The sequence below is a fragment of the Protopterus annectens genome, chromosome 4.part1 (genome assembly GCF_019279795.1).
Source record: "Protopterus annectens isolate FY-2018-M chromosome 4.part1, PAN1.0, whole genome shotgun sequence".
Lineage (NCBI taxonomy): Eukaryota > Metazoa > Chordata > Ceratodontiformes > Protopteridae > Protopterus > Protopterus annectens.
This window is the reverse complement of record NC_056734.1, coordinates 74,657,652-74,685,560: the sequence shown is the minus strand read 5'-3', so window position 1 is coordinate 74,685,560 and position 27,909 is coordinate 74,657,652. Positions and strand designations below refer to the sequence as shown.

General features: G+C 36.4%; 1 protein-coding gene across 1 annotated transcript in view; it reads left to right on the top strand.

Annotated features, from left to right (window-relative positions):
• WDR49 (WD repeat domain 49) overlaps positions 1-27,909 on the top strand; it is a 983,894-nt gene that overhangs the window by 208,602 nt on the left and 747,383 nt on the right. Inside the window, exon 2 of the mRNA XM_044070738.1 lies at positions 21,661-21,865. Coding sequence (XP_043926673.1) covers positions 21,773-21,865 — 93 coding nt within the window. The 5' untranslated portion in view covers positions 21,661-21,772. The remainder of the gene's footprint in view (positions 1-21,660; positions 21,866-27,909) is intronic.

Sequence of the window (27,909 nt, the reverse complement as noted above, 5' to 3'; positions counted from 1 at the left end):
CATTTGTTTTTGAACGGAAGTATAACTATCTTTATTAAACCAATGGTGTGGGAAGTGCTCATGCATAGATAAAGAACAAACCATAAATGCTGTTTTAGACTTAAGAAAGACCTGTCATTTAACCACTTACGAGGTCTGTTTTTGATGCTAGTTAATATTCTAGTTAATGTCAAGGGACCGTAATACTTTTAACGGTTTAGAAAAGCTTCACAGTACAACACACTGCATCAATTAAAGTGAGCACTTTTGAAAATCCTACTAATATTTGGAGTAGCCCCCCCCAGATATCAATTTTTGTTTATTTATTTTATGTTACTCCCTTTTAACTGAATGGGTAGATCTTTTCCAGTTATGACCCAATCTAGAGGCAATATGAATTAATTATAAATAGTAAATTAAAAATGACATGTTACAGCTGTACATAAATAAATAAATAAAAAAAAATCTCAGGCTGTCAAAAATGTGAAATGCAAATAAAAATAATCCATCTGTCCATCCAGTCATCTACCCACCCACCCATCCATCCATCATCCCTGTCTTCCCCATTTTTTGCACATGGAATTGGGATGTCACTTCAACAGTAACAATCACCTAGAGCCAATGATCACATCACCAGCTGGCTAGCCCTGCCATGGTTGTTGTTCCATACCACACATGCACACACATTCACACCTATGGTCAATTTGAAGTATCCAATCCTCCTATTGCATATCTTTGGAAATAAATAATAATATAAAAAAAGAACTGTGGCATAATTAAATCTAACTGATAAAATATTGTAATTGAACTAAAGTGCAAATTTAAATGAGTAAGTGTGAAATATATAAAAGAAAAAGGAAAATTACGTTGAAACCAGAGTATTTGTCAGTAAGCTAACATTTGGAATGAATTAAGTTGAAAAGTGGGTTAGTAGGGAGTTTTCAAATAGATAAATATTTGGATTTATTTTGGATATCAGATTGCAGAGTACCAAACAGTATGTGCACATTTTTGAGAAGGTGCGTTCAAAAGGGAAAATAAGAAAATGATGTCTCCTGAAAGAAATGTATTCCAAATCACCTGACCTGAGAAGGTAACTGTCAGAAGAGTGAGGGAAAGATTTTAAATTGTTTTTTCTGTACCACTAACTACAGCAGGGGTATGACAATACATCAAATAGAAAAAACTAATTAATGAAAGGCAAAAAGGATGCATATATTTTACCTTACAATGAAGAAACAAGTGCAATTATAAACATATTAAATGAGACATGGGCCAATGTTTTTGTAAATAAATCGGATGTATTAAATACAATTGGGAAATACCCGAAAGTGACACATAGCAGGGGAAAGAATTTAAAAGAATATTTTGAGACAAGTACTCACAATCAATTTTACAGGAACTCAAAAATGAGTAAATGTGGCCTTTGTAAGACATGTAAATTTATAAATGATGGTCCCTATGTGGCAGTACAAAACTATGGTAGATCCATTAAGTGTCCTGGGTTCTGTAATTGCAACACGAAAATGGTAATATATTTGGCTTCATGCCTATCATGTTCAGCCTTCTATATAGGGAAAACCATTAGGAGGTTAAGGGATCGTATCATGGAACATAATAGAGACATAAAAAACAAAAAATGTACCAACTCACTGTATAATCATAGTATCAGATGTAAGGATTTTAAAAGGTTTATTTTTTTGTTATTGATAGGATCCCTTACAATTTAAGTAAAGGGGGTGATGACAATACTCTTTTAGAAGTTAAAGAATGTTTATGGCAGTTAAGGTTAAATGCTAACAATTCACCTGGCATTAATGAACAAATTTCAGTAACAAGTATATTAAAATACAAATCCCATTTTATATGAAAGTGCAATATTAAGGATGTTTGTATATGTATTTTTGTGTAATTTTTAGTGTCATTTTATGCATTTTTAACGCACCTTTAACATTAACAATGTTTTTCCTTTATAAGTATTTATAAGTACTTCAATCAAATTTTAAAATTATTACATTTGAGTTACACATGTTTTACGATATGTATCTATTGGAATTATTTTTCAAATAAGTTTGATTATTTAATGCTGAGAGTGGAGGCGTTTGGTTTTACATTACATTATACCATATGTATTATATTTCATTATAGTCACTACAGTGTGATTGATTAATTGATATTAGTTTCACTATTTAAGTGATGTGTGATGTTCAGCAACTGATGTGTAGGGGTGAAAGCGCTCAGTATCTTCTTTACCTTGTCTGCTCTGAGTTTTGTTTTTGTTTTGTATTTTATATTAAATAAGTCCACATTACACAGAGTCGCCTTGTTTGTTTTACTAGTTTACAGCTTTTTATTTTCGTTTTTCACTAACTACAGTTAGAAGCTGGAATATAAAAGTTTTAAAATCATAACAGAATAAAGAAATGCAGTGCTATCAGTTATGTGGAGGATATTTGGTGAGTTAAGCAGGAAACAGTGATGAATGAGTTACGCCAGACAGCTTGGTTTATCTAACACATTGTTTTGTTTATGATCACTTGAAAGACTGTAGTGTTGTAAGAGTTATATAAGTTCACTCAAGGAAGAATATGGTTGAGCTTGGGGATAAGGGCATTTTTGGTACTAGAACAGCAGGCTTCTGCTGTGAGTTGGCTGGGTAGTCTATATAAAGGTTTAAGTTGAAATGGTGCTGTGTTAACAGGCAGTTAGATGTGGCTATGGGATGTGTGATGAGATCAGAGAAATCTCCAGATATTTATAAGACTCTGTGAGGAAATGGTGCTACTCCAGGGATCAGAAATCTATAAATGGAAGGTAGTACTAAGTTTTTTAGCATTATCAAACATCACTCACTACATTTTGTAAGAGTTTCAGTTTGCACAAAATATTCCTACCAAACCAATGACAAAAGCTCATTAAAGTGCGTTTGAAAAGACTTATGTAGGTCTGTTTGATTTCTTGAAGTTTTGAGCATACATAGTTACTTTTATGTCAGAGAGATCATTTGGGAGGGTGGCACAGTAACACAAAAATTAGAACTGCTGCTTAACAACATTTACCTGTTTGGTTCAGTTCTTGGTTGAGTTGTCCTCCATGTAGTCTGCAAGCCCTGTGTGTGTGTGTGTGTGTGTGTGTGTGTGTGTGTGTGTGTGTATCTACATGTATGTATTCTGTGTCAGTGAGTGTATGCAAATACACGCATTCTACAGTGGTCTAGCATCTCTGGTTTAGTTCTTGGTTGAGTTGCCATCTGTGTAGTCTGTAAATCCTCCTAGTGTACATAGTGTATGTGTGTGTGTGTGTGTGCATATCTACACGTGTATGTACTGTGTGTGTATGAGTATGTGTGAGTACACACATAGGTTCATAGATTAGTACTAGGCTAACTGCCCTTGCAAGTCATTTTAAGCCTAGCCAATTATCCCTTGTGAGACTCAAACCCTGCACCTTATGATTGTAAGGCAAACACCTTAACCATTAGGCCACCCTCCCTCCTTGTATTGTACAGTAGTCTATTATCCCATGCAGGAAAAGTTCCTCTGCCTTGTGCCCACTGAATGCCAAGATAGGTGTATGCTTCCGAATGACTCTGCATAGGATTAAGTGGGTAATTTGAGAATGAATAAATAAATGATAACAAAAGGGAAACCAAGTACTGGATCCTGCATGGTCCCTTGGGAACACTATTTTCCGCTGTGGTGTAAGAAGAGAGATAATTACCAAATTGAGCAGTATTTTTTGTTTGTTTGTTTATTTGCAGAATAGTTATTAATACAGAATAGTGGTTCATTAGCAAGACCTATATTAGCTAACTATTTCAGAAGAAGAGAATGATTAAAAAAATTCAAGACCCCCCCCCCCATTACACATTTTTATTGTGTTTTCAAGAATATCATGCAAACAGATGAAGAGAAATAAGGAATAAAAGTAGGGAAATAGGAAGTAATGGTCCCAGTCAGGCATACATTTCCATAAAGTAAATGTAGCAAAAGTAGGTCAAAACAGATCATTTCAGTAAAACTATTTTCCTTACTTGGATGTCTAGCCATAAATAAAATATCCTGCACATATGCTTCTCTAAACCATTTCAAACTGCCGCGTAATTCAAACCCATACTTTGCTGTTCCTGGGTAAGCAGTTGACCTCATATATATATATTAGAACTATCAAATATCCTCCTTCTGTACAGTACATTGTGTCAATAAAGGCCAAACTAAGCATAAATCAGCCTGTTTTACACTACTTGTATCCACTATGGCAACAGCATTATCAGGCAGAAAATATCTACAAAGCAGTTGCTGTCACAGTTTGAGTGGATGGGGTTAATTACTTCATAATTTTAGTAATGCATTTATGTGCCAGTGCTCGGATATGCCAAAAAATTTCCTCTGTGACAAAAGAACTTGGTCAAGGACCAAGGAACCCCAAAATTCCACTGGGACTATAAGATGAATAACTTCTCAAATACTTTGCACAACCCTCTATGCACCCTCTCTCCACAAGCCAACTTGGTGCATCTGTAACATTGATTTCTATACCCATGAAAAATCCTAGCTAACCTGTGCATGATGTAGAAAACTGTCATGCTAGTGTGCCAATGGAGAGAAGATAGAGTAATGTGGAGTGGTTCACAACAGGCATCTGTCTGTCATATTCACAGGACCTTCACCAAACTTCCACCTTGTGCACAGATAAGTAAACTCTGATGGAAAAAGTAATAATTTGCATTTCAAAAACAGAAATATGACAGTATCAGTTTCAAAACATACACTGTGGACCTGATTCCAAAAGACTCGCTGTCAGTGTAAGCCTACCTTATAGACAGTCACTTAGACTTAGAGCAAGTGTTTTTGGGATTTAATCCTAAATAAGATAGGTACCTGCACACAGCTTCAAAAACTGTACAAACTTCTATTCACTTCCAGAGTTATCCTGCCAGACTGCTGCTGTGAAATCATACATTTTGTAAAATGAGCTTCTCTTCATGGTTATTCCACAAACTTTTAAAACCGTCAGTTCCTTGTAAAAACATTTACTTTGTAAGGCAGATATCACAAAAGGCCCCAAAGAATTAAAACCAAAAAGTCAACTAGTCAGGTCATGTGACAGGCAACACAGAACAGCACATGCTCAACAATCACATGACTTGTTAAAAAATGAAACTGAAAGCCCACATTGATTATATAATAAGAATAATACTCTGCAGAAGTGGGTGTTGTGGTTGAGATTACTCCCAAATGGCATGAGCAACTGACTGCTCTGGCTTTTGGTCTTAGGATCATACCTGACCTGTCAGTAGTAAATCTTATATTATACAATGACCCCCCATTAATATTCCAAAATGTGCACGCTGGTTGGTCAGCGTGCACGTTGTAAATCAAAAACTTATACTAATGGAAAAAGGTCCGGTCGCCCAGACTTTTTCCATTAGTATAAGTCTTTTTTTTTTTTTTTTTTACAGCAATGGAGAACGGAAGATCTCCGTTGCTTTTTAGAAACTGTCTCGCTATGTTAAAGGAGTTTAACATAGCGAGACAGCTTTAAAAAAAATAATGGAGATCTTCCTTTCTCCGTTGCTTTTTTTAAAGCTGTCTCGCTATGTTAAACTCCTTTAACATAGTGAGACACTTTGTAAAAAGCAATGGAGATCTTGCTTTTTCTGTTGCTTCCACCCACAGATCTGATGTACTGTGTAAGCATACGCATACGCAGTACATCAGAACTGCTGCAGAATACCAGACAGCTGCAGAAGGGCAGCACAGAGGCATTATTTAAAAAAAGTACGTATTTTTTTTCTTAAATAATGTCATTGTATAATAGTAATAACCCACTTCTGGGTGTGGGTAATGCTGGATTTTCCCACAGTTGTCTTTGTTTGGCCACACGGGCTTCGCCCTCGTGACCAAACTATACCAACAGTGGGTAAATCCAGCATTACCCACACCCAGGCATGGGTTATTGCTTAAATAACTCTCCCCTTCAGGGCATTAGCCCTATATTACATGATATTGGAAGACATAATGATCTCTTCATCCAATATGAATCATACATTACTGCTTCCAGTACGAATGCTATTTTGTTACAATAAAGTTGCTAGAAGAGTGCCAGATGTAAGCACTAGATCCATGCTGCACAGACAAGCAAAACTCTTTTAGAAAAGGATGGTGATCTCGCTTTCAAGAATGAAAGTACAAACATTTTCAAAAAATAATAAAAATGAATGCACATCTCCTTAGCTATGAACTGGTTTTCTCCCAGTTTTAGGGAACATTACAGTTCAGTCCGCAGTATGCCATGAGCATATTCATAATTTAACTAAGTAACTGTTACTTTGTTAAAGTAAACTCCGAATAATGCTGTGCTTTTGTTTCAATAATTCCTCTAAAAATCGCACAGTTCCCTGCTCCAGAGTAAATGTTGCTTCCTTTTGTAAACCTAGAAAAACATAATTCAATTTTGCAATCATTAGGCAGTACATAACTGCACATGCACAATAATTGTACATTGTTTATAAAACATATTCAGTTGTACAGTAGGCATAATGCCCTGAAAAAGAAGACATAATGACAATATATATCCCCTACTGGTATGAGCATTTCATCCCTTCAGCTTCATTGTCAGGATTAAAACTGTCCATTTATGAATAAATCTCACAATAATTCCAACCCCTCAAGTCATGTTACTTATGTCCTGTATTCTTTTATTGAGGAACCTCAGTGGACATTCCAGTTGTTGGCTATGCCTAGATAAGTACATACCAAAGGGGACATTGTACTCAATGATAGGTCTGATGAATGCTGAATACAGTGGAACAATGGCTTCCTTGGACCTAGATGCTATACATTTGTCTATAAGTTGCACAACATAGAATGATTTACTCACTACTGTAGACACATGATGGTCAAAGGCTAGATTACTGTCTATGTGTGTCCCTAAGTCCCTGACTACTAGGTCAGCTCTAAGGGGTGTGTTGTCAATGTGCTAGTTACCAGGATTGGATGACTTCCCAAAGGATATTATTATGCATTTCTTGGCATTTAGTTTTAGTTCATGGCTTTGACACCAGTTTTATGTCTGTGTCAGCCCCTCCTGGAGAAAATTTGCATCATTGTTGGATTCAATGACAGCTCCTGATTTTTAATCATCTGCAGATTTAGTCAGCTAGAGGCTATTGACATTGGCCTTGACTTCAGACAAGTAAATGCCAAAAAGGAGAGATCCTAGGAACAATCCCTGAGGTACTCCACTTGTGACTGGCCCCTTTGCAGAGGTGGACTCCGCAATTCTAACTTCCTGGGTCCTGTCAGTGAGCCAGTTGGGCATCCACTGGGTGACATAGTTTGTACCTAACCTCTGGAGTTTGTCAACAATGCCCAAGTGGGGTATTGTGTCAAATGCTTTGGCCAGGTCAAGGTAGGTAGTATGAACCATTTTGCCCTCATCCATTACTTTGATGACATTATCAAAGAAGACCACCAGGTTGAGTAGGCATGAGCTGCTCTTGACAAAACCAAATTGGGTTGGGTCCAGTGTCTGAAGGTTTACTATATCATTATTGATCATTTATATGATAATTCTTTACATGGCTTTGCATATGAGACTAGTGAAACTTATGGGCCTGTAGTTTCCAGGGTTAGTAGATGGCCAACATTTGTGCATAGGGATGACTGTTGCTGTCCTCTATTCATGAGGCACAAAGCCTGTTTGGAGGCTACAGCTAAACAGCAATTCCAGACAGCCTGATAGGTCATGTTTCATGCTGGGATATTGTCTGGGCCAGTTTATACAGTATTCTTGCCCTTAGAGAGAGAGCATTAAGGACTTATTCCCTAGTGATAATGGGGGAGTTATATTTTATGGTATTTTCTGAGGGTAGGTTGAGGGGGGAGAGAGGGGTAAAGTTGGAACTGAATTTGTTGGCCAGTAGTATATCTTCTGGCTCAGTATAGGTGTCTCCATTTACAATGAGCTCTGCACACAATTGTATATTACCTTTGAGGTTGCATGAATAATTAAAGAATGCCTTGTGGTTGTCCTTGGCCTGGGAGGCCAACTTTACCTCAAAATTGGCTTTGGTAGACTTTATATGTCTTCTAAGTTGTTTGTTAAGTTTGATGACAGTGCTTTTATCCTGCTGGTAGCTGCACCTACAAATATTTGCCATGATTTTCTTCCTTCTGTTATATGGCCTTTTGATTTTGTGATTCCACCAGGGTAGCTTTTTTTTTAGTTAGTTCTGTACTTTCTTCTTGGTGGGTACATGCTTGTGTAGGATTTCTATGAACAGTTCTGCATAGGTAGCAGTGTTCTCAGGGTTTATGGGGTCTTGACATTTTGCCAGGTTATCATTTAATAGCAGGACGTTAGCCTGGAATATTCCAGGGATAGCTGGGAGTCCAGGTTTAATTTTTACTTCAAAGGAGACCATTTTGTGGTCTGACCTTACCAGGGAAAGCATTACACTAGGAGATGTGCAGCACTGTCCCGTATTAGGTAGGACCAGATGCAGTATGACTGCACCCCCTGGTGGGTGTATTGACAATCTGGTCAAGGGACTTTGTGTTTACAAAATCCAGGAATCTCTGTGCCTGTACATTTGGTATTGTATAGGATTCCCAGTTAATAGTGGGGTTATTAAAGTTGCCCATTAATATGGTATTGGATTGAATGCTGAGTGTTTTCAATAAGTTTAGATACATGGTATGGGTTTCCTGGATCATAGATGGGGCCTATAGCTTGCAAGAAAGTGGTATTGGGTTTTGCCTATGGTGACTTGAACATGGAGAGGCTAAAGCACATTGTCCTGTTTGACTGGCCTTGAGGTATATTTATTTTTGATGTAAATCGAGACACCTCCACCTTTAGTCCCTGCCTGTGAAGTAGCTGGTCTACATGTGTGGAAGGCGTTATAACTTTGCACTGTCAGTGTTCTGTACGTGGTTTTAAACCATATCTCAATGACTGCACAGACATCAGCATTCTATAGGGTAAAGAGAAGTTCTAGGGAGTGGAGTTTTTTGTTTACACTCCTAGTACCAAGCAGTAATACCTTTATATTTTCTTGGTTTTGATTTGCTATGTCAGAAGTACTTTCAGTCTGGCATTGCCTAAAAAAGGCAGTATAGGGGGAAGACAATGTTTTAGGTAATATTCAAAAGAATAGAGGGGAGAGGTGCACACCATCCCTGGCAAAGCAGCTTGGTCTGTTGACCATCTCCTTCCATGCTGACAAATATTGCACCCCTTAGAATAACACCAAAAATTAAGCCAATTATTAAAGTCAGTCATCTTATTGTGGCGTCATCCTTGGAGAAGGTAAAATGCTGTTCAATGCTAGACTCATACCAGCCTAACATATTCCGAGAGCTCCATGATGTCTCTCTTCATGTAGTCTAGGGAGGTATGTCTCAGGTCATTTACACCCATATGGACTATGGCTGAGTCATACTGGTACTTGTGGTCTAATAACCTGAATGTGTGCATAATGTGGTGGATCCTAGCCTCTGATAATCAACTGATGGTGATTTTCTGCTTACTCAGCCTGGTGAGAGGGACATCAATGTGTCTCATGATGGAGTCTCCAATAACCAGATTGTTGTTTTGTGTGGTGGCTTGTCTTATGAGCTTATAAGTAGAGGCTATATGAGATGTGGCTGTACGTGTTGTTGTGGGTGTTGTTTTGAAAGAGTGCATTCAGGGCTGCTGTGGGTATTTGTTATGTATACTTCATCTAGGAGATATTTGGGGTTTAGGAAGGTTACATTTAAGCAGCTAAACATATGTGGGTCTATATGTCTGCTTTGAATTGTATGTGATGGGTGCAGAGTGTGTACTACAACCTTATTTACATTAGGAGTGCTTTTATGTGAGAGCTTTGTCTCCAGTGACATTGTGTAAATACATCTCTCACATACTGTATCAGTTTGTTTGAGAATTAATGGGTTGTTAGTAAACATGAGGCAATTTCTACATAGCCTCAGTATGCCCATATCCACCAAGCTGGTAACAGTGATAGTGAGAAAGTCCATATACATGACAGCAGACCCTTTTTTATTGATTAGATAGTTGGAGTGAGAATATAAAGCAATGTTAGGAGTATCCAGTTTGCAACTCTGGGAGCAATGCTTATCATTGCAACCTAGTTGTCCTGTGTGCAAGTAGGTGTTGATGAAATTTCAATTGTGATTTTACAGGAAAAATGTCATTCAATGTGTCTCTGTCTATACAGGGAACCGCCAAACACTTGAGGGGAAACTAATAAGTAGACCCTGATGATTTATGACTGAAGTATTTAGGCAGATATTCTGAAGTTAGAAACAAATCAAGCAGTACTTACTGAAAACAAATAATTAGCTTGTCAAGAATGATGAAAAGAGGGGAGTCGCTTGAATGGCTTCTACTTGACTACTACTAGTGCTGGCCTCATCACAGTTTCACACTGCTTCTTCTCTCATCAGAAGCAAAACATTATACCAATTCCAAGTGAGAAGCAGGCCTGTTTTGTGATCCACAGTCTTGTCCCAGGTGATGCAAGGGTCTGTAGGCTTGTTGTAGCCTTTTCCTGGCAGATGTCTTGAATAGAAACCAGACCAATTGGGAATGTCAATCACTGACACTCACTGCCCAACCAAAAACAGTCAGGAATCAATGCCTTCTGCTCCTTCTCTAAGCAGGAGCAAAATATAAGCACTAATTCCAACCTGGCACCTATGAAGCATTTATTAGGCTTTCCAGTGATCAGCAGTCTCCAGGAAATAATGTCACTGTGCTTCTTCTCTCACAAGGAGCAAAACAGAAGTACTAATCTAAAAATGAGTACTGAGAGCCAGAATGTGGGTTCTCCAGTAATTTATGGTCTTGGAGTAGATGTTGCAGATTTTAAGGGTAAGGTGGAAAATGGGTTAACATCCTAACATCTGCAGTGTTCACTAGGCAGTTAGATATGAAAGAGGGGATAACTGACGTATGAAAGTGGAGGTAACTTATTATTTTATTTACAGACACACACACACACACACACACACACACACACACACACACACACACTAGACAGTAGAAGTTCCTTTGCGATCCTTCAAGCTTATAGGAATTAAGAGGAATTAAAACATATGATGCTATAGATAGCTGATAGGTTCATAGTTATTTACCTGAGTGATGATCAGTAAGGATCTTAAGAAGCCTACCCTTCCATTCAGATGGTAGTTTTTAGCTCTTATGTTTTGTAAACATATAACCTGGAAATGAGCAAAACAATGTTATGTTTGGAGATTTACATTCTGCCCATATTCATGAGAGACAGAGGTGCTAAACTGGAGGTGAATTTGTGGTTACCCATCCATTCAGTCAAATAGGGTAAGATAAGTACTTTGTTTATGGAGAGAGGAAGATGGTTCCACAGAAGCGTAATTCTCTGTGATACATATATCACTTCAGCATGTTTTATTTATGTTGCAGATGACATTTAGATCACTTGAGTGAGTGTTTATGCCACCATTGGACTTGGAAATGTGTACTAGGTCTGACATGATAAGATCTGTTGAGGCTTTATAATGGCGGCATAGGTTGCCTGTCAGTAGCACATATGATACTGAGAAGATGGACAAGGCTTTGAAATTCTCCACATAGTTTTTTTTACAATTTAGGCCTTTGATTTTCTTAGTGAGGAAGCATTGTGGTTATTTCCAGTTGGGACATGTGTTTGAACAAGTAAATATTGAAAAAGGCATTATACTCAATGATTAGCCTAATGAGACCCAAGTGCAGTGGAATGATTGCACCTCTGAACATGATGTTCGTACAATGGTTGAAATATTTTTCAGATATTTGAGTTTGCAGAAAGTGGTGTTTATCTATCAACATGATTCCATTTGAATGCATACCCAGTCCTAAATATTACATATTTAGGTAGATTTACTGTTTCATCTTAGTTTATTAAATTACAAAAACTGATTCTTAATGCTTAATGCTGGATTTTTAATAGACTGGTTATATATGTGTGTGTGTGTGTGTGTGTGTGTGTGTGTGTGTGTGTGTGTGTGTGTGTGTGTGTGTGTGTGTGTGTGCGTGTGTGTGTATGTTTATTTATATATATATATATATATATATATATATATATATATATATATATATATATATAGATATATATATATTGGGATGTATGTGTGTCCAGTTTCTAAAACATGAACAATGCAGACAGTTTTTTTTCTTTTTTTTTGGTTAAGCAAATATCGTTCACATGGAATATAGACTGACCAGAATCTTGACTTTGTTTTGGTTGAATTCCTATTTTTGGAATGTTATTTTACAGGCTAGTGATTTAGAAAAGAGTGTTTCATTTAGTGAGGTACTTTGACATTTTTGCTGAGATGCTTTGCTAGATTTGAGTGCATTGCTGATGCTGTACTACTATTAGCCAGCAGTGCTTTTGCCTGTGTAAGAAATTCTAGCTTTGTCTGTGTTTGTGTGACCTTGGAGCTGATATATTTAAGTTTGGGGGTGGGGTGGGGTTTGTCCTCCCCACATCTGGGGTGCGGGGGACTTGATGTCCTGTAAAAAAGGCATTCACAGTCACAAGCTTTTGGATAATTTGTTTTAAAGGTGCTTGGTAGATCTGCTGTTTGTTAAACTAGAGAGGATACGCATTAAGAAGCTGTATGCATATAAAAAGAAATCTACAGCTATAATCGTGATTTATGTACTTTGTAAATAATAGATGGTTGAATACTGATAGTAATATATAGACATATGCAGTTCACATAGGTTACAGTAATGTTTTTAAGAGGGCTAAACTTAATATCCTTATAGGATAATGTTTAAATTTCGGGAATAAACCTGCATCTTTTTGAATGAATCAGCATCTAGCTTAAATGTAGGCCATAAATAAAATTAAATGGCCAATGTGAGAAAATGCACAATATTACTATTGTAGTTTTTTACAGCTCAGTGACACAACCACATTTATTTATAACTTATAGTTTGGATCTGATCTCATCCAATGATACAATGACCCAATTGTAGAATACAAGCATTAAGATTCTGAAATGGTCAAAACTAAAAAACTACGCCTTGGATAATGCTTCCTTAGGCCACAAGGAAAACAATAAAGTGATACAACTGTGCATTAAACAAAACATGGGCTTAAAAACAATTTAAAAAAAAGTTAAGAGACAGTATTTTTAGCGCATTCTTCCCAGTTTATTTTTAACGGAACTTTATCAGAAACCATGTTTTGTAAAACAGTCCCCCTATAAAGATATATAAACAAAAGCCTGCCAAACCAGTTAAAATAACCAATCAAAATCAAATTCTCACAATATATAGAAAATCTCTCTTGGTCTGCAGTAATATCATATGATTATTACACATAAACAAAAAATAGAAAATAATAAACCATTAAAGGTTTAGAACGTTATGTCAAACCGCACATTTTCTTTTAAATGAAGTCTATGAATGAATGCACCAGGGTCTCTCACAATGAAGGGTAATGAATGGGATAACTAGTTTAGCCAAGAGAGACATGATTTACCTGTCATGAGACAAATAATAAAACAAGAAGCTTAGTTCCAGATAATGCATTCTGGAGTGGTAAAGTGTATAATGAATGGGGAAAGCATTTGGTTGACGCAAATAACAAAGTGGATAGTGAATTTTAAGGATTTATTTCTTGATGCATAAAAGCTAATGGCTTGTCACTTTAATAAGTGTTTCCCCCTTGTTATTTCATTTTTGCTATATAATCACTATAAACTGGACACAATGTATTTCAAGAGGCGACTTATTTCTGTTTGAGAGTTATGGGTGTGAATTCAGAAAGATTAACATGAGGTGTACACTAAGTATACACCTTGCAGTAACTGTTTTTGATTGATCTACCATGGTGCTTTCTTTAGCATGAAGATATGGAGACCACAGTGGGCTGTCTGCTTGACTGTGCTAATAAGACATTCTGGGGAGTGGACTATGCTAATTAGACATGTGCTGCTCCTCAGAAATTCCTTGGGCTAGGCATATACACAGCTGATCGATTTAGAGAATTGTTTGGCTGCATAAAGTAACATAGCCTCTTATGTTAATGAACACAACCAAAAGCTGGAGTTGCCCCATAGAGGTTGAGCGGACAAGTAGTGTTGGGTGTGTGTGCGTATGTATGCGGCTGCATGTGCAAGTGTATGCCTGAGTGTGTTTCTGCCTAGGAAGTCACAGCACAGGTGATAATGAGGGGGTTAAGTAGGTCTGAGATTGTGTGTGTAAACTGACTGTGAGCCTTGGGAAAGTTTTCAGTTTTTTTATTTGCAGAAAGTTTTCATAACATAATTTTTGAATCATTCTAGAATAATGTTTTACCCAAACTCCACCTAGATCCATTGTATTAAAATATAAGCCAATAGCATTTGCTGAGCAAGATACAAAAATGTTTGCTTCATTATGTCGGTGTGCAAAATATAATCTGTATTGTTATTTTACCTTTTTCTAATCATGGTTATTGATTTCTCAGACTGAGGATTAAACTATGACTTTTTAATCAGTCAGTAATTTACATTTCACAGAAAGGTAAATAGTCCAGTTTTCATGCTGTTGAGTGATGCTCCCAATGCATTTAACAGGATGAATGTTCATTTTTATTAGGGCTTTGAACATTCAGAATCCCCTCAGCTTTTTTTAAAACTGTTAGGCTATTATATCATAATCTCTCTACTGTAGTTTCATTTAATGATTTAAATTCAAAGTCTGTAATATTACTACAACTGGACAGGGGGTTGTCCCCTTTTCCATACCTGTTTAATCTGTATTTAGAGTCTGCTTTTTGGCAAAATTACTCAGCAGAGTCTATCAATTTTTTTTGTTTTGTGTGGCACTAACACCAAAATTACTATTTTTACAGATATAAATATGTATTCTTCATGTCTTATTAAGGATGTTCCTAAAATGATGAGGATAATTGATGTATATAGAAGTTTCAGATTTTAAGCTGAGCCATGAGAAGTCTACCATATTTGTGAAAAGGGACATTAACTCACCTTTTTTTGTAACAAATTCTTCTTCCTGTCAATCTTGTTATATTTTTAAAATATACAGAACTTAAATTTGAACAAAAGAACACTACTTTTAATGAATGAAACATTTTGAAGACATGGGTAAATATTAAAATATACACGAAAGGATGTGATGTACACATAATTTGTTTACTAATATATCCATTATCAAAATTAATATATATTCCAGTGCTCTTCTTTCATCTTAATTCCTCCATACATTATGTTCCTAAGTATTTGTTTAAAATTAAAAGCTTTGATTATCTTTTATGGTCTTATAAATAAAAAAAAAGTTTTTTTGCAAGTTTAACCCCCTCAAAAAAAAAAAAAAAAAACAAACAAACAAAAAAAAAACAGAGATTGGTGGATCGCAGGCATTCACATTTATTATTTAATATCCAGGTTTTACAATTTGGTTAGAGTAGGTGGTTATTGCTCTAATGATATCTGTGCTCCAACATCTGTGAGCTTGTGGTACTTATTTATGTTTCCAACGAATAAACCTTAAAGTTATTTTTTTGTTGACACAAATGACTCAGTATTATATAGTAAAAAATCTTAAATGGTTGGTCCTATCTCTAATGTGGTTAACTATTTGGATACAAAGAATGAATCAGATTATTTCAACTAACCTTTTAGAAGCTGCATATCTTAGCAAATGGGAAATTATTTTGTCTAGTTATTTCCCCCTAATTTCTGACTTAAGGGTAAAAGATTTTTTAGTTTCAGTAGATCTTTGCCTTGTTGAGTCAGTAAGTAGTTTCTCAGCTGTGTTCCATTGATCGATGTGATTAAGGCAGCAGTGTATATTTGTTTTTTCCAGATGTCATACAGGATTGGACAAAATATCTACCTGATATCATTAGTTTCTGCTGAAGTTCTTTAGCATGAAACATCCTACCACTAAAGGTTAACAAATAATAAATTGCACTTTTAGTGCAATATTCACCCAATCTACACATTGCTATAATTATTTACTGGATATAAATTAAAAAAATACAGGTGGACAACTTTAAAGAGAATATAGATTGATACCTTTCCAGAGTTATTATATACTCAGTCTGTGGTGGCACACAGTGTACAATTTACTATTCCTCCACACAAATCTAGTTTCTTTTCTTATTACATCAGGTGGCAGATATGATTCTTGTTCAACACAGGGAGCAGAAGCTAAACATACATTATACAATGATAAATGGTGGACCTTCAATGGTGGACCTTCTGTAGGATTCTTGAGTGAAAAAATGCTGCAATAAGGGTGGGTGTGGTCTAAATTACAATGGTATCAATTGCTCATTAGTTTATTAGATGACTTTTCTTTCATGGAATATTAATAATTGATTATTGTGCTAGCCGACATTTATAAATATTATCTATCTAGACCACACTAATTTACAGGAATATTTAAAGCATCCATTAAAACATGTCAGACATTCATTATATTGAACATAAAACAAATCCACATTCAGTACTCTGAAAAAGTAAACACATTTCCTTTTGCAACTTACAGCGCAAAACCACACCACATTCAGCACAAATGTGTGTGTGTGAGTACTCTACCTTAGTAGTGCCTGCTAACCCTAACTCTAACATGCATCTTAATTTAAAAAAAACTTCTTATAATATTGCCACAACACAACACATCTCATACACTCATCACTAGCACACACATTCACACAACCATATATACACACAAGTACAATCACAGGCACGGACAGACTCACAGATACATTTTGACATGTTTGTGCATGCTTGTGCACAGACACATATATATACCCACACACACACACACACACACACACACACACACACACACACACACACACACACACACACACGCAAAGATGCACAGATATGCAGACACAGGCCCACATAGACACACATGCACGCACACACACAAACACATGCAGATACATGCACAGGCACATACTAGTGCAGACACACCTGCATGCGCGCTCACACACACACACACACACACACACACACACACACACACACACACACACACACACACGTACCTGTTGAAATTCTCAGGACTGTAATTTTTTTAATTCTGATCCTTGGAGAGCAGAACTGAGAGTGCGAAGGTTGTGGAATATACTAAGTGTGAGGCTAAAATACCTCACTGTATTTCTCTCCTCCAAGGAAAAATGATCCTGGAGTTAGTCTACATGAGTAGTAGAGGTGTGACAGCATAGCCCAAAATGTCATGTTATAAGAGACAGCAGCCCCTGCAAGAAATGATTTAGAGATCCAGCAATGAATTCTGGAATTTAATTTTTTGTGTGTGAATTAGTCTTTTTTTTCAAATTATAAGGATAAGCAGAACTAGGTATTACAGTAATGATAAGTAGTATTGATAGTTATTCATAGAATTGCACATTTAGTTCTGTTTGGTTTTTAAATTGTTGAATTTTTAGGTTGCTGTCACACTGATCTGACAGATTACAGCTAGAGTAATGTTAGACAGTAGTGTAGGAATAGTGACTAGAAATATACCCCTACTCCTACAAGTGAGCTGCTCTGCTTTACGTAACACCTGAGGGTGTTTTTTTGTTGCTGTCTGTAGGAATAGTAACATGAAATAGCCTTTGAGATTAGTGAAAACAGCAGTATGTGGATACAATAATACTAAGGGTATCCCGGGTGTTACAGATGTCATATTGAAACTGAAGAGTAGTGTATATAAGAGCACACACCTCTGAATGCACACGGGTGCACGCTTAGCACGAATGCTGAATTTTTTTAACCTGATTTCCATATTTGTATGCGTTATTTTAATTAAAAAATTAATATCTAGTAATTTAACACATTTGCAGATTGCCATGGTATACTGTTATCTGAAAATAATTATAAACAGACATGCATATTGTAGATTTTTCTTCCTTTACTGGTATGCAGACAAGGAAAATATTTCATCCTCAGTAACCACCTTTGCCCTTTTCAGCACAAATAACTGACCTTTCAGATTAAAAATGCAAATAAAGGTTTTTGATGTTAATAATCCCAGCTATTAATAATCCCAACTATTCATATGATCAATATTAATTTCAATTATAACACATTTTCTAAAAGAAACATACATTATTTAATATTATCTAACTGCAAACAAAAAATAATAGTTCTGAAATGGTGCAATAACATGAAAAATAACCTGAAACAGAAGATTGTATATATTACTCTTTATGGTCCAAAGGATAAATAAAGTAAATTAATGTAAGTTTTTGTTTTGCTTGAATGAGTAGCAAAGGTTGCTTAGGTTCTGTAACTTTCTTTATAATGCAGACTTTGTTATCTCTGATTAGGGAAGAGACTGTTATATCTGTAAGGTCTTATCTCTCCTTAGACAGCAGATGCTCAGTGGATATTTATATTAAGTTTAATTCACCGAGCCTGACAGAGAGGAATAAAGCCTTAACTAGAGCCTGACCAACTGGTTTGGATGTTGGAAGAACAGGGGAGGAGAATGTGGCAGTGGGTGACTCATGCTGTCTCACACATTTTGAGGGAGTCAGAGGTGGTATCAGATCAGCCAGCCACCCTGATGCAAGCAAGGGATTGAGCAGTGCCAAAACTGCCAGGACTGTGGACATTGGCTTGATGACAACAAACTGGTGATGGTAACCCTCAATAACATGTTGGTGGAAGCATTCACCTTCACTAGAAAGATGTGGGATGCCCTGTGGTGATGCAAGTGTTTATGTCAGTCACAAGGGATGAGGTTAAAATGCTCTCATTGACAGGATGCCAGGAAAGATACAACTCTCACCCTCCCATGGCTACCTGGGTGATGGTCGCTACAGTTGACTTTTGCATCTATGTTGTAAGTACGGAAACGCAATACAAGGAAAAGATTGGACTCAACATTGATAAGGAAGGTTTGATGTTTGGCAGATATGGAAGCAAACGGCATACAGAAAAAAAAGAGTTTAAACCACTGAAACACTATATTTCTGTGGTAAACATCTAAAATATTGGGACCCCGTTGAGCAGGTTTCATAATGTGTAGACTGACTTGCCAAAAATCTGGATATATATATATATATATATATATATATATATATATATATATATATATATATATATATATATACACACACACACACACACACACACACACACGAAGTCTGAGATTTCTGTTTCTCATAATATTCCCTTTTTCTCTGAGGTGTTGGTATATATACATTTTGGGGGTATGAGGGTCTTTCCCCCTCCAAAAAAGAAGTTCAAAGGAGAAGAGCAATGTTTAATAGTCCCTGTACTCATGGTCTTTCTGACTCCTTTTTTTTGGCTTGTCAGTACACGGCATTTCAAGTTTAATTTCATATTTAAGCTTAATTTTTTACCCTTTTTTGTTATGGCTAAGATTATGACTGAAGTGTTGCATTTTAGTTGCCTCTGTTTACCCAGTTAACAAATAAATAAACCACTTCTTCTGTTGTTATCTCACATGGCATATAGCCTGTCACACTGCTAGCCCAGCTATCTAGAATTTTGTAAACAATTCTATGTCATTTGTGAATATTGATATGATTTATATAGAACTGTATGTTATGTACTGAGCTTCAAGAATGTAACCACAGTATACCCTGGTGGAATAGAGAAGATTAACTTGCAAAACTTAAGAATAGTTGAGGTTAAGTTACTTTATAGCTGGGCAATAAACAAAATATGTTATCTTTCAGTTTTAGTTCAATAGCAGACACAATGTCTAGAGCTAGAAGCATTTCTATTGTCTTGAAAGAAAGGTAATTACTAGGTTTAAAATGTAAAGTGTTTTATTGTTTTACAACTTTCATGACCTGGCAAACATCTGACAGATATGTATTTTTAACACAGAGATGTGAAATTCTATTAGTTTCTGGTTTTGCCTGGGAACTGAAGTCAGGTGACAATAAGTGATGTCATCCAGGCTAACTCAGCAGTAAAATGTGATATGGATTTAAGAAGTCTCTGAGAGAGACTGTGCAATTTTGTATTTTTGTCTTAGCCTAGCAAAAATATCCACTCATCATCATCATCTGCACTTGTCTGTAAGATTTAGGGCATAGTATCGCTCTTAGATATAGATAGGAATATAGTAAAGATTAGTTTAGATGTTTTCTGTATTTATTTGAGACTGTCTTGTAATGTTGTTTTAAAATATTTCTTGTGATTTTGAACTCTGAAGTTACTGTGTTGACTTACTGAGTATTGTGTTGTTATTTTATTATTATTAAATATATTTAAACCTATCTTTGTGGCTGTTATGTGTGAGACATATTTAAGCTCTTAGACTACTTGCATATGTATTTGGTGACACTCTACAGACCATTCCTAATAGCCTGGAACTTGGTCAAAACTACCATTTGGATTAATAGCAGCATTCCACAGTAGGATTGGACACCCTTTGTTAAGGGCCTTAAGTAGCTGAAAACGAGTTGGCTGGTGGCAGCTGGAACTACCTTAAAGTCTGGGCAAAAGGGGGGCATAGCTATTAAACCTGTGCCAGCCTTCCCCAGGTGTGTATGTGTGCTTGTATATAAATCAAATCTCAAAGTGTGTATGTGTGTGTGTGTGTGTGTGTGTGTGTGTGTGTGTGTGTGTGTGTGTGTGTGTGTGTGTGTGTGTCAGCTTCTTGGGCAGGGACTCGAAGCACTGGTTGGACAGAGAGGGTGATGGAGGGCTTAGCTTGGCCACTCAGCTGAGATTTCAACCTTATAGCTGTGCCAGTGGGGATATGGAGAAAGAGGGAGAAACCAGCCCCAGACTGACTGTGATCTCTGTGTGTTCTTATGGGAAGTTGCACTTTTCTGTGTGTGTACTTGTCATCCTCCCAATGTGTATATCCCCCACTGTTGCCAGTGGTGAGGATTGAGGCTCCTTGATTACTGGGCCAGTGCAGGGACATCACATAGCCTAATCACTGAAATGTACCTTTAGTGTGACTAATCTCATTTTGTATGGCTTTCGATAACACATTCAGATTGCACTAACACAAAAGAGTCATTAGTGTAAATCTAAGTGTGTGAAATGTATTTGGTCTGGTAGATTATTTCAGTGGTTTCTGGGGAAGGGGTTGCATTTTCATTCCTCCCATGAGGAGGTCTGGGTCCTGTTCCCCCCACTTTATAGTGAACTGTAAAGTAAAGTTACTGAATCTTGAGGAACAGGACATGAATGACTAACTGCATTATTTTTACTTTTGCAATAGTGACCTTCTTGTGCTAGTCTGATCTGAGTTAGCAATTAACTCCTGTTTTGGCCTTTGCTTATATATTTCCTAAACGGTGGTGATAATAATAAATATATATATATATATATATATATATATATATATATATATATATATATATATATATATATATATATATATATATATATATATATATATATATATATATATACTTTCCATTCTTGACCTGTATCTGAAATGCATTTGAAAATGGGCTTGCCCAGTTGGACATCAGCATAGCCAAAATAAAACAAATGTGCAAACTTACATACATACATACTAAACTACAGAATAGAAAACAGTGTAGTAAAGAATGGGTGACTTGTTAATTATGCAGTATGAACAGTAAAAGTAAACTAAAAGCTGCTGTGACTGTCATTGTTTGTTTGCAGTGCATATGAACAGTAATCTTATCAAATTATTTTTCCCCCTAAGGCAGACATCTGCTTCCTGAAGAATCTGTTTCTCAAAGTCCTAAAGTAACTAAGTGGATGCCATTTTAGAAATTTGAAAGAGAGGCTTGCAGTGGTGACTTGTATATTAAAAAATGGAGCACAGTGACATAAGTAAATGTGGCTCTGATCAACTAGAAACAAGGATGAATTCCAAAGATTTCCAAAAAATGCAGAAGGTTTTTATGGTAAAGTTTTTCTTTTTTATTAATTATTTAAAGGAAACATTGATGCTGGTTGAAGGATTGAAACTTGTGTAATACAAAACATCCCGATATGTGTGCTTGTAAAGCAGTGACAGTAACATAAATGTTATAGCATATAGGGGTTCTATTTCATGTAAGATGTAACTCTAAATTAAATGTTTGCTGTACTCATTTTGAATTAATATGAGGCTTGTTTACACCACAGAAACATTTGCTATATTACAGATATTTTCTATGTGAAGTATCTATACCATATGAAGCAGAGGTCCTCCCTAACCCAACTCAAGTGCAACTTGGGCAACTGGATGGGGAACAGGAAATCCATCCCCGCATTGGCACTAATGGACACAGGAAACCTGTAAATGGTTCATCTCCCAAGCCTCTGCTTGTACATATTTCATCTCCCAAACCCATGTCAAAGTCAAAGTCAAAGTAAACTTTATTGTCATACAGATCAACACAGAGGAAAAAGTGCGTGTCACTGCACAAAATTTCGATACTCGGGCTCGTACCACTTATCAAGGATATCTGAAGTTGTCAGAGATTTGGGATATATGGCTAGGCTAAAAAGGTCCTTGTGGTCATTACACTAGTAAACACCTATGACCCTATGAACAATATCAGACAGTAAGTTTTGTGCCACAGTTTGTACTTACCCCTGTTCAGATTGCTGTAGTTACCCTCATGAAAAAAAATACTAAAGATTAAGCCATGATCATTGGCTGCTGATTTCCTATCATCCCATCTTTTTATCAGTGACTGCCTTATCCATCTCCTTTCCTGCCTCTCTTCTGATAAACCAAAATATATCCCAACAACATATTCAGCAACAATGGTCCCTGTATAAAAGATTGCCTTTCTTCTGCACTCAGTAACTGTCAAACTATTTGTCTTTTGTACACTTTCAAACATTTTTGGAAAATCTATACACTCTCAGGTTTATCATTATAGTGACATGCATAACTTACTATCTGCCTTTTGACACAAATTTGTTTCTGGTAATGGAAGTGACTCAGCTCTTTAAAACATAATGGTATGCATATAAACTGAATGTAACCATGACAATGATGTCTGTACTTTGCTCCTTGATATATGAAAGGTATTTGATGCTGTCAGTCATCATTCCTCTAAAATACCTTCTTATAAACTTCGTGCAGAGAAGTCCTGATCTGTACAGTTCTGTCCTAGTGTGTGTTTGTGTGTGTGTGTGTGTGTGTGTGTGTGTGTGTGGGGGGGAAGGGCATGAAAATGGTAAATGTGCGAACATTTTACAAAAATTGCAAGAAAAAATATTTTCTGATTTTACTCTAAATGTCGCAGATATACTTGATACCATATTTAAGTCATCTTAATATATAAAGTAGTATAAACAACCAACATTTAAAGTTTAAAGCTTAGCATTTCAGTACTGCTATTGTTATAGAAATGTGTCAGAAGAGGTGATAACTGCATTCAAACTGATCTAATTGCTTTCTCTTGCTATGAAAGACAGATATATTAGAAGCAGCTATGAATCAGTGTAAGTTTTCTTCCTTTCTGCAATAAAGATAGTGGAAAAAAGACTCACACCTATCTTTTTTATAATACCTGCTGTGCTCCTGACATTAGCAAGACTAATTACCCATATAAGATTGTCAGCAGTACCCAACATAGAAAAATACCCATTTATCTGTGTCTGTGGTATGCCATGCAGGTGGAGACAAATTACTCTGCAAGATATGCGAGACATTCAGCTTATAAAAGTGGGTAGACTTTAAATTCCTTTGATTCCAAGGCAAGGATATGGAAGCTTTATAAAGCACAATCAAGTTTCTGTTACCTAGACAATACTGGAACCATATTGTAGGGAGAAAAGCAATGTAAGGGTTGAGTGAAACTGTAGGAGAAGGTGGACATTTCCTTTAACATAACATTTTCTTCTACCTATACTCATATTGCAACCCTTATATTTCAGTACAAAGTGGACAGGGGAATCTGGTAGATGCTATTTACCAAGATTTTACTAAAACTTTTGACTCCATACATTATGAAATGCTGTCAAATGAAAGGGAGTAGATATAGTTGAAGTAATTATCAAATGGATAGTAGGGTGGCTATAAGGGAGAAAACAGAGAGATATTGTCTATGGTAGAATTGCCCACTGAAAAAAGTGGTGATCAATGGTGTACTTCAGGATCAGAGCTGAGTCCTGTATTCTTCAATGTGTTTACTACATAGACATGGATGGGTGAATAATACTCTCTTGAATGATCCAGCAGCTTAGTGCCTTTGTTCCACCAAAAGATACAGAAAGAAGAGGAGAACTTTTGAGTGCTAATGTCAGTTTTGTTGACAACCAATCTGTTATACCAGGTACTTCTACCAATTATTCTCAACAGTTTCCATCACATCAGTGTGGAGGGTGTCTTGACTTTCAACAATGGTTGCACAATTTGCCCACTTTTGGGCAACTTGTAGTTTCACCAGTCAACAAAACTGTTGCTCAACAGCTTAATGCATTTGTGAAAGTTTTCTCTAAGTACAAATCTTTGGTGCTTGACAGTAATTTTCTGATTGAATGTTAAATTATAGAAAAGTACCTAAGGGGCTTAGGAAGTTATCGAATGGCATAGCCGAAACTTCCAATGCCTTCAGGAGACTGGTAGACTTGCTCGACAGAATGGGGTTGGAAATCATGGCAATCTTGATTGATCACTGTAATGAAATGTTAGTAAAATTGGACGAAGAAGTCAAATCACTGCATAATTCCATTATTAACAATTTGGCAGTTCAAGCACACGAACAGCACTTTCAACAGGTTCCATCCAAGATTGATTCATTAAGTAGAGACAATTTTAACAGGAAAATTAAAAAATTACACCAATCAAGCTCGACTATGAACTAGGTAAAGTTTATCCACAACCTCGTAGTATTTTGGCTTACCTGAGGACCAGTGATGGTGCTAATCACTCTTTTAAATCATTACAGGACAATTTTGGTATGGACAATGTTGATGGACAAAACATTAACACTACTGATTTTTTAGCAGGATCCTGATTGTACAGACAGAAGAAATCAGTCTTTCAGAGCAGAGACCAGGAGAGGCATCATTTGAAAAAGTCAGCTTCACAGCATTGGTCAAACAGGAAGAACAGGAAGAAAGCTCACTACTACTAATGGATATTGATTCTTCTTCTACACCCAATGGTTGCACCATTGTTTCCAGTGAGAATTTTATGATCTACAATTACAGTGACCTACAAGTTGAATAAGTTCACATGGAGCTTTTTAAAAGAGGGTTTACGTTCATTCCAACTGTTTGCTCTAACATAGCTTCATTTATTATTGACTTGAAGTTGTTTGTTAGGAAGCTTAATCTGTTTTTCATTGTTGGTGATGACAACATCTTAGTGAGCAATAAATACAAAAGAATAAGTACTTTTAATCTTCCACTTCCAGCGATGTTACAGACTTCTGAAAAAAATGTTGAGTCTGACTTGAGGGAGCTTTGTAACAGCCGCTTTCTTACTAAACATTTTAATTTGTCTAGAAATGAAAGACATAAGTTGCATAAACTGTCTTGTAACAAATCTTTGTGTTTCATGAAACCGGACAAAGGTGGGGGTCTGGTAATCATGAACATGATAGATTATTCTAGTCAAATATTTGACTTATTAAGTGATGTTTTAACATATGACAGAAATTCTTTAAATATGATTTATAGGGCCTATATTAGAAGATCGAATGTTTAGGTGATCGAACACCTAAACATCGATCTTCAAATATCGAATCTGAAAACAGTGAACGTCCCAGGGAAAAATGTCATTTGGCCACTAAAACAAAATAACACTTTACATACAAAGTAAGTGGGGGGCTTCACCCCCCCCCACACCTCCCCCAACTAAATATACCAACTCCGAGATCACTCTGCAGTATAGGAAATGGCAAAATCTGGTGAGCGACCAAGGAAAATCTTTCCCTGCATTAAATTGCCTGTTCGCCATTTTTTGCTTTCGATACTAGTAGATCGATGTTTAGGTGTTCAATCACCTAAACATTTGACCTTCTAATATAGACCCGATTCATATAGCTTATGCTAAAATATGATATTTATTAGAAGATTTGTTACTACAAAAAAAAGATTAGTCAAGAATTGTTTCAATTTTTGAATGTACCTTTTCCCAAAGTTTCCTCCATTTTTGGAATACCTAAAATTCACAGTGATATTCAAGAACCACCTTTTAGACTGATAGTGGCAGCTAGGGGGTCTATCACTAAGCCTTTGGCAGTATTTTAAATAGAAAACTAAAAGTAGCTTTGGATTTGTTTACGCATCTTATTAAAGACTCTTGGTACTTTTTGTGTAAGATTACAGACATGAATTTTATAGAAGAGAGTATTTTACTCACAGCAGACATCAAACGTTTATACACTATTGCTCCACAAGGAATTAATTGGTTTATGCTGGCAGTCACCAAATGTCCTTGGATAGATAGCAATGACTTGACCATTATTGAACTGTTTATGGATATCATCCTAAAAAACAAATTTATGTTGTTTGATGGACAATATTACTAGCAGAAATTAGGTGTAGCAATGGGTGCAGCTATAGTTCTGCTCTATGTGAACCTAATATTGACAGAGTGAGAGCAGTTGCACATTTGTAACTGCAAATACACCTTGAAAATCAAGTTGTATGCAAGGTGTGATGATAGGAGGTACTGCCAACCATGCCAGGAGAAATAAGGCAGTGGATTTGGAACATATGCCAGCACAGTTAGCTGGAATTTTGTAAAGAATTATATGTCATTTGTGTATTAAATTTGTAAAGTTGCTTGTGTTAAAATGTATCAGCAGTGTTCCCTGCTGGAAAGAAAATAATTTTACATGCATTATTGATACGGAATAGAATTTATATATTTCACCAGAGGATACTGGTAGAGCAGAAGTTAATCACAATCCAGCTGCAGCCAACTTTAAAATATATCTAAAACTAAATTACTTTATGGGTAAGCCATAAAGATGTTATTCCACAGTTTTGAATGAAGCCAGAGGTGTAATGTCTGTGCTAGAGAATAGGTTGTTGCTCCTGTAAGAAGAGTGAAATTGTTTTATCGTTTAATGACTTCCAGGAGATCTGAGCAAAGCTCTGTGTGTATAGTAACACATAGATGATAAAATCCTGTCAGCTTCTAGTGCTGGTGATAGCATGGAAAACAGAGTCAGATGACCAGAAGTGTTTGATATCATTCTGTAAGCCAAAAATAATATTTAGATAGTAGTAGGTGTTTGCTCTCAGCATTCTGTATTCAGTCTTGGATCTGACAACAAGGATCACTCACCCACACTATCTTGCCTTGCTCTATTCAATAAGTAGGAACAGTAATTATTTTAGTCAGGAATAGATAGTGAGACTAGCTAAATAATATTTTTCTATAACTGTGTGAAACTTTCTATCGGTGTTATTTTTAATATTTCCTCTATCTGAAACTCTGGTGTTTACTGTAAATAGATATTTAGTATTTTCATGTTATTTTATTATTTATATTAAATATATTTAAAGTTTTCATTGTGGCTGGTCCTTTCTAGAAAATAGCTAAGTTTTGCGAGTATATGCATACATTTAGTGGTGACAGCTCTGGCCACTCCTGAAGCATGGCTGTTTGGTCAACATTACCATTTGTATTAATTTCAGTTTCACTCAGTATAATTGGGTACCCTTATAAGAGCCTTAAAGTAGCTGGCAGGCATTCTGGTGGCAGTGATAAGTACCTTATATTCTGGGCAGAAGGGGGAACAGCAGGTGAAGCAGGTGATTCGATGCTAACCTTTCCCAGGTGTGTGTGTGTGTGTGTGTGTGTGTGTGTGTGTGTGTGTGTGTGTGTGTGTGTGTGTGTGCGCGTGTTTGCTCATGTGTGTGTGTGTGTATGTGTATGTGTATGTGTGTGTGTGTGTGTGTGTGTGTGTGTGTGTGTGTGCGCACGCATGTGTAAATCAAATCTCAAAGAATGTGTGTGTCAGCTGCTTTGTGTAGGGTCATGAAGCAC